General features: G+C 36.9%; 1 protein-coding gene across 8 annotated transcripts in view; it reads right to left on the bottom strand.

Moving 5' to 3' along the window:
- CEP192 (centrosomal protein 192) overlaps positions 1–14,079 on the bottom strand; it is a 95,722-nt gene that overhangs the window by 30,859 nt on the left and 50,784 nt on the right. For 7 of the 8 annotated variants that reach the window (XR_007509777.1, XR_007509778.1, XR_007509776.1 and 4 more), the window contains 7 exons: positions 12,307–12,479; positions 11,822–11,945; positions 8,580–8,685; positions 6,955–7,159; positions 5,141–5,220; positions 4,160–4,255; positions 2,521–2,640 (listed from right to left, as the gene is read on the bottom strand). Coding sequence is in view for 2 of the 8 variants with exons in the window: in XM_049830384.1 (XP_049686341.1) it covers positions 2,521–2,640; positions 4,160–4,255; positions 5,141–5,220; positions 6,955–7,159; positions 8,580–8,685; positions 11,822–11,945; positions 12,307–12,479 (904 nt within the window). In the remaining 6 variants the exon portion in view is untranslated. The remainder of the gene's footprint in view (positions 1–2,520; positions 2,641–4,159; positions 4,256–5,140; positions 5,221–6,954; positions 7,160–8,579; positions 8,686–11,821; positions 11,946–12,306; positions 12,480–14,079) is intronic. The other variant, XR_007509781.1, reaches the window with a different exon arrangement.

Raw genomic sequence — 14,079 nt, 5'->3', positions numbered from 1 at the left:
TCCAATGCCACCTCAAGAGCACAGAAATTTGTTTAGCTTTAAAATTATTTTGCTCACAGAGTTTAAAAAGATTATTCTTCCTCTCACTTCTGGGATTACAAAGAAGATGAAGCTTTGTAATGCTGATAATAATAATCAAACCAGGACCCTTAGTTAGCAGTATGTTTTGTGTTAAGTAAATTCAGCTCAGTTTGCTGTAAAATGATACATTAAAAAGTTACGTAGTTAACACAGCTGAAGTACATAAACCATGTGAACTAAAGAATAGTACAATACTTAACATTTGTAGTATCTTCAAACAACACCAGAGGTTCTTTATGAAAACCTTAGCTTTCTATGTGCTAAAGGAACAATCAGAACACAGGTACTGCCTCAGCCTTCTGGCAAGTTCTTGCTAGTTCCCAGTTTCACCCAGAAGGGACCAACAATTAGACCAAAATACCCATCCAAGACTTCTGTGCACAATGGTGATAGCCATTCTTATCTCAAGGATCTTAGAGCAATACCTGATAGCAGTCTAACAAATGTTTCTCAGGAAAAGAAAAAAAAAAGTGAATTTGGCCAGTATCGAGAAGCTGGGGCTGCAAAGCAGACGTAGAATCCCCCCTTCCTTTGCCTCTAGGATCAGTTTTGGAGACATGATTTTCTGAGCTCATGACTATGGTTTCCAGTGGTAGGGACTGCAAACACGTGCAGAGCATAATCAAAGTCACAGTTAATTAGTTTTTCAGGAAAAAAAAATGGAAGTGGTAAGTGCCGCTGATTTTCCTAACTTCACCTTGTTCTTTCAGTTCTTTCCTGAGCTCTTCCAAATTTTTCATTTCTTTTGAAGTGGTGCTATAAATAAATACCACTCAGTCACTCTGAATGACAGTCAGTCTTCCCACTTCATTCTATCAAAAGTCACATTAACCAGAGCTGTAGCCCTCTGCCTCAGCAAACCCAGCAGGATCCGAGTCCTTTTCAATGTTGCAGTAACACAGTCTAAAGTCTTGATCACTAGGACATAACAGATGATAATTGACTTGTCTTCTTGACTAAAAGTGGATCTGATTAAAAAGCTGCAACAATCTAAGTAAAGGTTCTCTGTTGATCCCTCTTCCAAACAGATGTATAGTTCCTTACCTAGCTGATAAACTATTTCACTTCCAACTCTTTTTTAAAATGATCATGACACATTTCAAGTATTTTCTACAAAATTTTTCCCATATGCACGAAGAGATGTTGAAAAGATCTAATCGTTAACAGCTTCGAGAACAAATCTGACACGGTAGTTCAAAAACATTAATATCAATTTGTGCTGCTCAAAGATTTACACAACTCTGACAACTAGTCACTTTTTAAGAAAAGAATTCTTCAAAACTCTAGATTTCTGATAAAGAATGCATCTTCTCTCAATTTCAACTAGCTTTAAACAGACAAATGACATAGACATTTTCCTCATTTTAAGGAAAATTGTGTTCAAGAATTAGATGAAAGCGGAATTAAAAAACCTCCCAAATGAAACATTATACACGTCCAATTCTTCATGCCAAAATTAGAAGTTATTTAACATATTCTTTTTTAATAAGTCCCCCTTTCAACACAGTTAACTACTGGGAAAAACAAAGTCCCTATAAGATAAAAGGTAAGCTACCCCAGCAAGAAGGATAAGTAAGGTTCCTAGTACTGAAAGAGGCTCGATACTCTAAAGAAAGATCCCAAATCTTTATTTAGGCTTCTGAGAAAAATTAAGTCAAACTCTCTGGAGAGAACAGCAAAGCTTATATAGCAATCACGCAATACTGAACGTACAAAGCTCTTCACATTCAGCTCATTTAAGTAATCATTAGAATTAATTCTTCCTAATAGTAATAGATTCTCTGTCCTACGTAGACTCCTCTTGTATGGATGGCGAGTTAGGAATTAAAAGCAAGGCAAGGAGGGAGAGCACAGAAAACCAGTTCTAATTCACAAACCCCTCCTTCCAAGCCTCACCATAAAGTTAGAGCTGAGGAACAACAGGGGAGCAAAAGGAGCACTCAAATCCAATTGCTCCCATGTACAAATCTCAATCACCACACCTACACTGTTACTCTGATAAAATATTCAAACAGATTCTATCAGAAACACATCCATACCTCCAATATGAATATTTTAAAATTCCAATGTTGCGTTAAGTTACGTATTATAGCAAAAGTCAGTTGCTTTGCCATCTATTTACAAAACCAAAATCAGTCCACTTAGGGTCCAATACAAACAAATCTTGTGTCTACAGAAACAATTCCCACAGAAGGCAAGTTTGTCTCTTTCTCTGAGCAAAATAAAATTTTACATCTTAAATGGCAAAAGATAACATATTATCACATAAGCAAGATGAAAAAGGTACTTTTGTAACATAAGAAAACCAGCAAAAGTATCAGCAGGATTGGGGTTTTTTCCAGCATATGCCAGTGCATATGAAAGAGTACTGTATAGCAAAATTAAGTTGTTATCAAAACTTTGTGCTCAGGACAGTGTTTATAGCATTTATATACTCACTGCTCCACAAAGCTGAAATCTTAATTTGTGTTTCCAACTAGGTTTTTCAACTGGGTGACACTCAAGGTCCCAGAACTGGGAGTAATCCCCTTTATCTCTGGGCAAAAAGATTACAGCAACCTACAAAAACAAGAGAAAAAATTTTGTACAAGCTTATTAGAATAATCTATACATCTTCACAGTTTTACCTACAAAAAGTTACTGTTAAGCCAGCACAAACTTTACACACTACAAACACACATTCCACACATAGGTGATCTTGCAGAAAACAATACAGCTTGTCCTTTACCCACAAGAGAAGAAGTTCTGATGAAATAGGTTGTGCAAGCAATCTCGAACAAAATTTGAGTTCAGCTCATCTATTTTAAGCAAAGTCAGCAAGTGCTTGCACAATTATTTCTATTAGTAAAATGGGGGAGAAGGGGACCAGGAGGGGAAATACATGAGCTGAAAGACAGCACTACCTTCCTTCATCTGTCAGCTAAGCTGTGAACAATTGTACTCCTTCAGCTCCAAGTCTGTAAGCACACTGTGGTACAATTACTAGGCGGCCTGAAATTTAAAACAGCTTTCGGGCTATGCATTTGATCATCCTTAAAGGCCACCTATGTAACAAAGGCTTTTCTCCACATAGTGCTATACCAGGTTAATTCAAGAGTAAACTTGCATTGTTTTAAGAGTTGAGGTTGAGGGAAGAAAGAGAAGGGGAGCAGCAGATTAGAATAGATCACTACAACTGTATCTAATTAGCTAAATATTATCATATCCACTGCAAAAAACAGCAAATCATGATGAAACTGTACCTTATCAGCTCCAGCCAACAGCCTGACATGCCAATAATGTAAATGTTATTCAAATAGGCCTGAACTAGTACGGCTAAGGCAAAGACAATTGTTTAAATTCAAATAATGGTTTTCACTATTATGAAATAACTATGAAACTGGACAGGAGAAAGGGGTTTTTTTATGTCCTGTAAAGAGATTACAAACCGCATCATCATAGTGTCGTTAAGGAATGTCATAATAATCCATGAAGATGAACAGATAGAATTGAAGTAACATTGAGGGAGAAGGTGAGGGACAAAAGCCCCACAGAAACCCATTCAGTATGTCCATAGATGTGCTTTATAATTGTGGTTATGAAACCCTCTACTGGCCAGGAGATAAAACTGTAAGTCAAAGGAAATTAACTTTAGGAACAGACAACTGTTCTTGAACAAGTATGACAAGACTGCTTCTAAGAAAGGGAAACCGGTTCTCACACCCGTTTCATAAGAAGCCAGTATTATTTGTGATTTTCTTGTGGATTTTTACAAAACATTTAAAAACAGTTTTCTGTTCAAGAATAATTTCTTGGGAAAAAAACCACCACAAAAACACCACCACAAAGTCAAACTATATACGTATTGCATAAATTCTTAGAATCAACTCAGCTGACGCAACAGCTGTGCTAAGTAGATACTGACTACCTGATACACCACAGAACCCAATTTTTGGAAGGTCAACATTTTATCATTATCAGATAAAGTACAACCAGCTTCAAAAATTCAACTGTTATTTCAGAGAATTTCTCATGTAAGATCCTATTTTACAGCTGAGATACACTAATATGGTTGAAATATTTATAAATGTCAGTTTACCTTCTCTTCTCCGTAAGCTTCAAGAGTACCAGAAACACGGGAACATCTGAAAGCGGAGTAAGTAACCCTATAAACACAACCAGTTCCATCTACATCCTGCAAATAAAGTTATGAGTCAGATTCAGAAGGCGGGGAAAAAAAAAAACCAAAACAAACAAACAAAAAAAACCAACCCACACAATATATCCCCACACACACACCACCCTTGCAAAGGACTGAAGAAAATACGCCCCATCAAGCTGCTTTCAAGTGAAGAAATAATATTGACTCCCTAAAAGCAAATGAACAAAGACTACAACTACTACATTTATGCAGTCACCATGACTACTGGCTTCCAGTTTAGAGGTGGGTGCACTGGCTGGAACACAGCATACTCACTCTTCTGGGCTACAGCTAAGAGTACTACATAACCATTTTTCATCATTTCGCAACAACAGACCACAATAATTCTAGCATAAAATCAAAGTGATCATCACAGTATTACAGACTATCAAAAAATAGGGAAGCATTCACCAATATCAATGGTACAACTACAGTAATTGTACAGGCGACAGCAGGGTAATTCAAGTATCCTTGACCTAACTTAAATTACCTACAGGGGTACCATGTACAGCATAATTCCAGCAGCACAAGTCTCGACACAAGGCAAGTCTAGCATTCTGGAGACAAAAGGGACACACATCGTTCATGTATGCTTGACTACTTAATGCAATCTGGATGATGACACTGGATGAGCACAAGCAAACTCTATAAGCCAGAAATTGTCCCACAGAGCACTGATTGATTCACAGTCAGGGAGCACATCAGAGATGAAAAAAAGTTCCCTGACATGGACAGAGGCAAAAAGAAACTTTGTAACTGAGTCCATCCTCAAATATATATTCTTTCTTGAGAGACTGGAGGGAGAAAGAGCAGCAAGAAGAGAGAAGGAAAAAAACCATAGAGATTTGCACAAAACTACCAATGCAAGCATTCACTCACTTTAACATAGGGTGGTGCAAAAGATGACAAATGCCACTTCACGTTTTCATCCCCTTTATTCTCCATTTCCAGGAAATTCTCTAGAAGAGAAATTTCAGACTAGTATATTAAATGTCTGTCTTTGAGTGTTCAAGTCTCTTTAGCAGAAAGAGTTTAAACAGAAACTGTGTTTCAAGACACACAGAAGTTTAATGGAAACAGTTCTCATCACAGACTCAAAGCACACTGTCATAAAATTCTTCAAAGCTTGTACAAAAGAAATTTGGTAGTCAAGTCTTCTAGTGAAGAATCATATTGAAGATGCTTACAAGAAACCAAGTGAGACCTAACTCTCACCCTCAATAACCCTAAAGCAATAATAGATAATACTCTAAAAGAACCTGAAGCATATCACGGGCTATTACTTGAATGTTTTGCTGGTAGTAGGAAGTCAGCTTCTTATAAATGCAGAACATGACAAATAGCAGAGTCACCTCCAACAGTCTCAGTTTATTGCATTCACATTTTTGGCAGATACCTTCACATACCAGTGTACAAAAAAAAAATACAAAAAACCCACAAGATATCCTGGGAGGGAGTTAGGTATTATTTGCCTATTCAGGAAAAAACACTAACAACATTCTAGTTTGGGACCAATCAAATAAAGCTGCATCAAATAAAATCTGTTCTCATCCTAGTACAGATTTGTTACTCAGCATACATATATATATATAAAGCGTACATATACAAAAACTCAATAAAAAGGTTATGCTTGACTTGCAGAAAGAACAACTCACTGACATTATCAGAAAAGCAACTTTGACAGTATCAGTAAGTATATTTCACGCCTTGAAATGTGCCTCTTGCCAAGAATCAACAGGACATTATGTTCATCTCAGTCTAGAGTAGCACTTCAGGAAGTTTAGCTGCATATATATTACATGGGACATTTATAAAGATAGGAAAGGAAAGGAGTATCACATTATACTCCTCTTTCGTAAGTGTAGCAAAAAACCCCAGATATAATTGATAAATTAAGCCTTGAAAGTTCTAAAGTCTGTTAAATAAAAATGTAGTGTCAGTGAATCATTTAAAAAAAAAATCCTCTTTACCTAGAAAAGAAAACTAAGCACTACAAAAAAAATCTGGTATCTAGATAAACAGAATGACAGTTTCATACAGTAATTTGGAGAATTTTAAGCATTACTGGAATTACAAATACAGACTGAGGATTTGAGACTCCATTATCAACAGTGTCCTCTGCGACCATTAAGTACAAGACAAGGATAGCCAGACTCATAGCTGACATTCTTATCATCTTAAGGAAGAACATTTATTTCTCTGCTACATGCAGGCAGATTTATCTCACATCTTAGGGACACACAGACAGATGAGGAGAATGGGTCTACTGCAAAAGGCCATTGACACAAAAGAGCTTCAACAAAAAGCAGTAACCTCATAGTGCCCTCTTTGCCCAGGCACAGCATGGTTGCATTCATCATAGTTGCTTAAAAAAATTGGCAATGTACCTGTCTGTATGCAATTCTATCTGTGGGGAAAAGTGTGACTGTACTGCATAAGCAGAAGAAAAAAAGACAGGAAAAAGGACCAAAAAAGGACAAAAAAAAAAAAAAAAAAAAGGAACTTCTGAAAAGAGTTTCATGACAATGAGTAACATTTCAATCTAAAGTCGGGAGCTGGTCAATCACACTTATCAGACTAAAAGAACAAAAACAAAGTCAAGGCATTTAAGTTCCCAATCATGCAATATAGTAAACAAACCCACTGACCACGAGATACTACAGATGTTGCATTTACTAAGCAAGCAATATTACCTGAGGTTTGGCCAGGTCTTGTTTTAGGAAAAACAATGGTTCTGTTCTTTATTTCCATTTTTGTTAGCGGGAGCACTGGGAGAGGCTTTGCCACATGAACAGTAGGACTTTCAGACTGTGGAATAAATATATCACGTCTTCTAGATGGAAAGTCTGCTCCAGATACACTCTGTGCGACTGCCTCTCGAATTTTCACTTTAATAAACTTTTGCACAATTTTAAGGAGAAAAAAAAATTTACATAGTGAACACTGATATATTAGCAAGTCAAACTATTTAGCTGTATTTCCCTGAGTTGTAAGAGCTCATGTTGTTCTGCTTTACATTCTCTCAGAGAAAGAGTCTCATACCTTAAAGTCACCAGGTCTTCTCTAACTTCAGTTAACAAATTTTAAAGATTTTAGGACAAGTTTAATCTAGAACAGGAAAATCTACTGAAAATTTGCCATCTAGATGTTTTAATTCAATACCCATAATAATTTAAACTAGTTAAATTTAATTGACAACTACAATATTCTCTGCTTGCAGAGAACGAGAAGAGGGCTGCGTCACACAGAATGACCTTTGTGTTCACTTGCGCTACATAATTAGCACTCCTAAAAGCTTCAGTTAATGCTAGTAAGATCTTAGCATACTTTTTGCTTAATTGGATAGGTAGCAAAGAAATGGCAAAAGCATTATCAGCTACCAGATCCCCTACAGTTTGATTGTTTTTGCTACATTCTCTAGTTTTGTCCTAGTGGGTTTCTTCTCTTAAATCCTTTTCTCATATTGTAGAACATAACATAGTTAAATATGTGCACAGTCTCCACCTCCTTCTCAACTCACTCTTTTCAATAACTTCCCTGTTTGTTTGGGTTTTAAGGCAGTTTCCCATTCTGTATAATACCTCACCTTCCTCCATCAAGGAGGAAAGTAGATGTGCCATTTTATCCTTTCAGTGTCTTTTATTTCTCTCTCCATGCATTGTTACAATTAACCTAAAACACATACTGGCTGTAATAATTAAAAAAAAAACCCAAAACCCAGGTATCTATTTCTTTGGGGGAGATTACCAAGGGTCTTTCTGCTTTTACATTCGTATGCCACAATTTAATCAGGGAAAAGTCTTGGATTAAAATGTATGAAGAGCAAGAACCTGTTCTAGACATTCTTTATCACAGACTTGTTGGACAGAAGGTTAAGTTTATCTTAAGGGAGCTCAAAAGGAGCTACAGTGACTTGTCCAGTAACCTCCTTTAACTTCTTTTATTTTTAAATATTCTATAGACTACTTTTATATACACACATGTACATATATGCATTTAGCTCTTCTAGAAAATTATGCATAAGGCAGTGGTGGGTATACAGATGCAATTTTGTTGGCAATTCAGTCTAAGTGTTCACATCATAGTATTTCTTTAGAGATGAATGAACTAAGAATCTCAGTTTGCAAAACAGCATCTTAACTACATTTATTCTTTTCTTCCCCCCCTCCGCCTACAAGAGAAATTTACAAATCAGAGAGAATAATGAAAAGTTGAAAGAACTGCTGTCTCATACCTAAAAGCTTTTAGCAAAGTTACTACACCTTATCCAGCTAAGTAAAATAAACAGTTGCCATCGCAACTCAAGTAAGCCATGTACCTTTTGTCCATTATCGCAATGGATATAGATTAGGCCACTCCAAGGAATTAATGAAGGTTTTGTGGCAAGTGATGGATTAGGACTCACCAGAATTAGTGTACTGCTCCTAATAAAAGAAAAAAAATATTAGCATGATCCTCATATTAGAATGAGTATCTACAACACTAGCCCCCATCAAAAAAGGATGTGCTTTTAAGATAGCAAGTCAGTGAAGGTGATCTAGATTTAAATTTAAGGTATTCAGATATTCAATATATTTTCAAGATTTAGTAGTCAGAAACTTAACATTAACACACTTTATAAACTTGTCGTTGATGTTGTATAAGGGGTCATAGGGAAAGAGTAAGTCTTATCTACTGTTAACATATACAACCAGTCAGACCATGTAAAGCAGACATGTAACTACATGTTTCAGAAAAACAAGCTTCAATACTAGTCAACAAGGGAATTGTACTATTCAAAGTATACTGCACAAATTGCATTTCACGAAACTTTTAAACTAATTCTAGTTTTAGAGAAGCAGCTTGCTTTCCTCCTTCCCATGCAGAACTGATCGTGGAAAAAAGAAAAGCCCTTCAATGTAATCAATGCCTTCTATAGTTATTTAGAGTAGGGGACACTGAAGAGTCTAAACTCACTTGAAGCAGTTACAGCAACACACAGTAATTTGACCAGTGAGAACATAAATTCCGATTTACTTTGTTCCATATTCTATACTAGAGACATTTAAATAAAAGAGGGTAGAAAGTAAGCAGTGAATTATTTAAAAACCAAGTATAAAATCGCTGAAGTAAAGGTCATTGATTGTATGTTAGCAGCACGCAAGCTACACCTGAAGAATTAGCTTAAAACGTCATTAGCACAGCACTTCACATTTGAAAAGTTTAGTGTAGGAGCAAGATCAGTCCCTATAGGAAAGTCAGTTCCATAATCATTGTCACAATATGACCATCTCTACAAACTGCAATGATGTTAACGGCCTTAAAATATTACATCAGGATACTGATATTTCCCTAATGGATTGTGGGGGTTTTTGAATCTCAGTAGTTTTCAGAATCTTTTCACTCACAGTTCTCTCAGGTACAAGCAGCATACATGAGAATATGATTTACTAAGTACAAACACTACCTGTCATCACAAACCATTCCACTGTCTTTACTCCTACCAGCTTGTCTTTGACATTTACTGCAAAATTCTCATGGAAATCCAACTTGCATGGGGTCACAAACCACGTGTCTTTCAGTCAGAAGAGTCATACTCAACCTAAAGACACTACCTCTCAGTACTTCCATTGCGATGGAAAGGAGTAGAGCCTACGGAAGAAATAGTTTCCAAAAGGCAGCTCTTGCAGCCTTCGGAGATTCCAACAGTCCCTGCTCCAAAAGTACAATTCCTTTCATAGCACTTCACCAATACTCCCAACACTGAGGCACAGCTACAATGCCAGAGGCTAGTTTCAGTTGGCCTCCAAAGAAAATCTCTTGGAATGCTACCAAATTCAGTAGGGACGCAGGACTTTATTACTCCACATTCAGGCAGGTTTGAAGTTGCCTTTAGCTTATTCCATGGAACTTAAGGGGTTTAGTCAAGGTGAAACAGGGGGTGGTCTGCTTGCTCTAGCATGGCAGAGTCAGTCTTTGATCTTAGGACCTTCTTTCACCATCACTGAGAAATCAGACTCTTCTCCTTTCCTGGCCTAAATCAGTTCAAGAATTCTGTCAGCTCCAGCCATTGCAGCACACAGTATAAAAGATTCTAGCTGTCTCCTGTCCTGACAGGATGACTGCTCTTGGCACTGCAAGGCAATGGTCACGGAAAGTAGAAAACCAGGCAAGCACAGCAAGCTGTGCTTAAGTCAGCTTTTGCCACAGGTCCATTTCTTACTTGCAGGCCTCTGTTCTTTGATCCAGACTACTTACCTGGACCCAACATGTGAGGCTTCAACTCATTCTTTTCCAGTGAAGGGAACACATTCTACAATTATGCAGTGCAAGAAAGTTGCTTTCAGGTGGCCTTCAATTCCCTCTTTTTAAGAAATCATTCCACAGACAGTCCTGAGTCTAGGGTATGAGACACTCAAGATGTCCTTACTTTCACAGCTACTGAAAAGTTGTTCATTATTATCTCTTTTTGAAACTGCTGTTCTCGGCACAGATTGAACCTGCTAGGAGTGGCAGATATCCTAGCCCTTCCAGAGAACCCTCTTTATTTTGTTCTCACTAGTGATGAGAGTTCCCCAACAATACATCCTAGAATTTACATCTACGTGAATATGGAATTATGTGTTTAAATGTATCACATCTTGCACAGTGATGCAGAACCGAAATTGAAGTATCTGCTTTGGGCAAACATCTACAAAGTTTAAGCAACTACTTAAATAAAACTCAGAAAGCAAAACCTATTTTTGTGGAACTCAAGGCTTTTTTTTTTTTTTTAATATGAGAATAGTTTAATAACAGGCTCTTAAAAGCCTTTCTGAACTGACCTTAAAAACCCCATAAATTTAGAAGTGAGAAGTGGTCAGAACTTTGAAGCATTTTATTGTGAAAGACACTGCTGACATCTGTGAGAAGTCTCATACATACAAACGGTGATATTATGACTACTGTTCCAAAATACTGCTAATTAAGACATAGGTGATCTGACACTGGCTTGTCATTCATTTCATATCTACAAGATATTAAGGCAAAGGTTGAGTGGCAAAAAACAGTTCTGGCAGAACACAAAAAAAACCCCTACAATCAAGTTCTGATGAGTATCAGCACATTTGCAAAAGAAAACATTAAGTCCTCAGAAGAGAAGCACTCTATAGGAACTGTTATTTTGGGGTTGCGTTGGTTGGTTGATTGGGGGCGGGGGGGGGAGAAGTCTTTTTTTTTTTTTTTTTTTTTTTAAAACACACAGGTCATTTTTAAACAAAAAACTATTGTGAAAGGAGATTTTTAAAACTTAGGCTTTGTTGACCATCCAGCTCCTGGAAAATTATACAATAATAGTATTTCCAGGCACAGAAAACTCCTGATAACTTTCTCGGTGACAGAAGAACATTCCCTCTATACAGAACTATAAAAGCATAAGGTCCTAAAATACAAAAGGTAGATTTGCATGTTAGCTGACAAACTAAACTAACTGAACAAACTACAATAAATTCCTAAAAACTAAAATTCCTAAACTAACTAAAAATAAATTCCTCCAAAATCTCACCACACTTCCACACGTAAAGGAAATTAAAAGAAACTTACTCTGGTTCAATAACTCCATGTTGGGGGGTTATAGTAAGGCAGTGAGCTGGCCAGGAAAGTTCAAATGTCAACATCCTATTAGAACTGTTGACAATTTGTACATGTCCAGTGTCTGCTGTTCCACCTGTAATACAAGATAAAGCTATAAAAAGCTAACAAGTACAAAAATTTACAGAAGAGCCCAAGATTCAGATATGCACCAATTAAGATAAAGCATTTTCTGCCCTATTTTTACCTTCACGATGCTTTAAAATCTTCACAGGTATGCAGTGCCTACTATATGTATACACACACAGAGCACACTACCTCCGACACTTTAACCAAAACTGTGTTCAAAGCAAGTTTATTGTTTAGATGCAAAGCTACTGCAGCAAGGTTATTGGCAAAGCCACATTTACAAACACAAAATAATTACAAACATAGTATGCAGTACAGTTATTTTAATACTAGAATGGTTATTTTATTAACTTTAAAAAAATACTTACTAATAGAAGGAGATGTCAAAGTCAAGTACTCAGGTTTTACAGCCCAAGTCCGTTGAGCATCTGACTTATTCTGAACCAGATCATCAGTTTTTACACATAATGGAGGACCCTGCGGTCCTTTAACAGGAAGAACATCCAAAGTTGCATTAATATGTCTGACAGAGTTCTCAAATCTGAAAATAAGATTGCATTACACAGAAATAGTAATAAAAATAACTTATGAGTACTTATAATAGCCTGCTCCTAGTATTTCTCAAAATTTAGTATTGAAATACAATGTTCTTTACATGGGCCTTCAATTTAATTCAATTCTCCATTAAGAAAAAGTTAATTCAGCACCTATATCATGTCACAGCTTTTTCACAGAATATTTAGAAGTAGAAGGTACCGTTCAGAATGGAAGGTACTAAAATAAACAATTATCTTCAGGTGATAATAAAGTCAAATGCTTTCTCTATACATATTTTATTCAGATTAAGAAGGTACTGTAGAGAGAAATCAGGCAATGCAACCTGTGTTTCAAAGACTGCTGGAGATCAGTAGGGGCCTCTGGAGATCACCTAGTCCAACACCCCTGCTCAAAGCAGGGTCAACTACAGCAGGGTACTCAGGGCATTATCCAGACAGGGTCCAACCTTCTTCACAGATTAAGACGTCACAATCTCTCTGAGCAACCTGTTCCAGTGTCTGACCACCCTCACCAGGAAAAAGTTTTTTTTCCTCATGTTTAAATTGAGTTTTTTGCATTTCAGTTTGTGTCCATTGCCTCTTGTCCTGTCATTGGACACCACTGGGAAGACTCTGTCATCGTCTTCCTTTACTTCGCTATCAAGTATTTATACACATCGACAAGATCCTCCACCCACCTCAAGCCTTCTCTGCTCGACACTAAACAAACCCAGCTCTTAGTCTCACCTTGCAAGACAGATGCTCCAATACCTTCGTCACCTTCATGGCCTAGCATTTCACACCTTTGCTTGCAAAATACACAGCAGGTAAGCTCAAGTATGAAAGCTAGGAAGCTATTATTTTAGGATTCAGAGTATTTTCTTAAGTTAAAAGCTAACTCAAAACAAGTTTTATTTTAAAAACCAAGACAAAAGCAGAAATCAACAATTCGAGAAAAAAAACAGATAACACTTGCTCCATACAACATTGTGCAAACATACAGCTCTTACTCCTATTATTTCTACTTCTACTTTCAATGCTTCTGAGAATCCTGACTCAGTTCAGGACAGCTGAACTAATACCTGTGAGAATTCATCCCTTAAGACAGCAATTAAACTAGGAAGGCAATTGATTCACATAATTCCTTGACACAGAATTTCCTAAGTCAGATTAGTAGTTAACACACTCAGGTCTCTTCTAAGAATTACAGTTTATTCAGAAAATGAAGATCCTCATGATGCTTAACCAGGGAATAAATTCAAATCTAGAAGAACTGCTAAGGCTATCAAATGGAAAAAACAAACAAATGACGACCACCAAATAAGAGAAACATTCTACTTGCTGCTGCAGATACTTGTTTCCTGTTTCTCGAAATGAGCATTCGCAATCCCACTATGCCTGACAAACATCTTGCTAGCCAACAAATCTGTCAAGTATCACACAGTGTTCAGCATCCGGAGTGCAACAGGTACAAGCAATTCCAAGACAACATCTACATAAGTAAATGTTAAACACAACAAGACTAGGTAGGACCCTTTTGTCACCTGTGTAACAGGATCTTGAGAACAAAAACATGAAGACTCAAGAAACAACCTATGCAAATAT

The sequence above is a fragment of the Accipiter gentilis genome, chromosome 27 (genome assembly GCF_929443795.1).
Source record: "Accipiter gentilis chromosome 27, bAccGen1.1, whole genome shotgun sequence".
In the NCBI taxonomy this organism is placed as follows: domain Eukaryota; kingdom Metazoa; phylum Chordata; class Aves; order Accipitriformes; family Accipitridae; genus Astur; species Astur gentilis.
The sequence above is the reverse complement of the archived record's forward strand: the minus strand, read 5'-3'. Positions and strand labels throughout refer to the sequence as shown.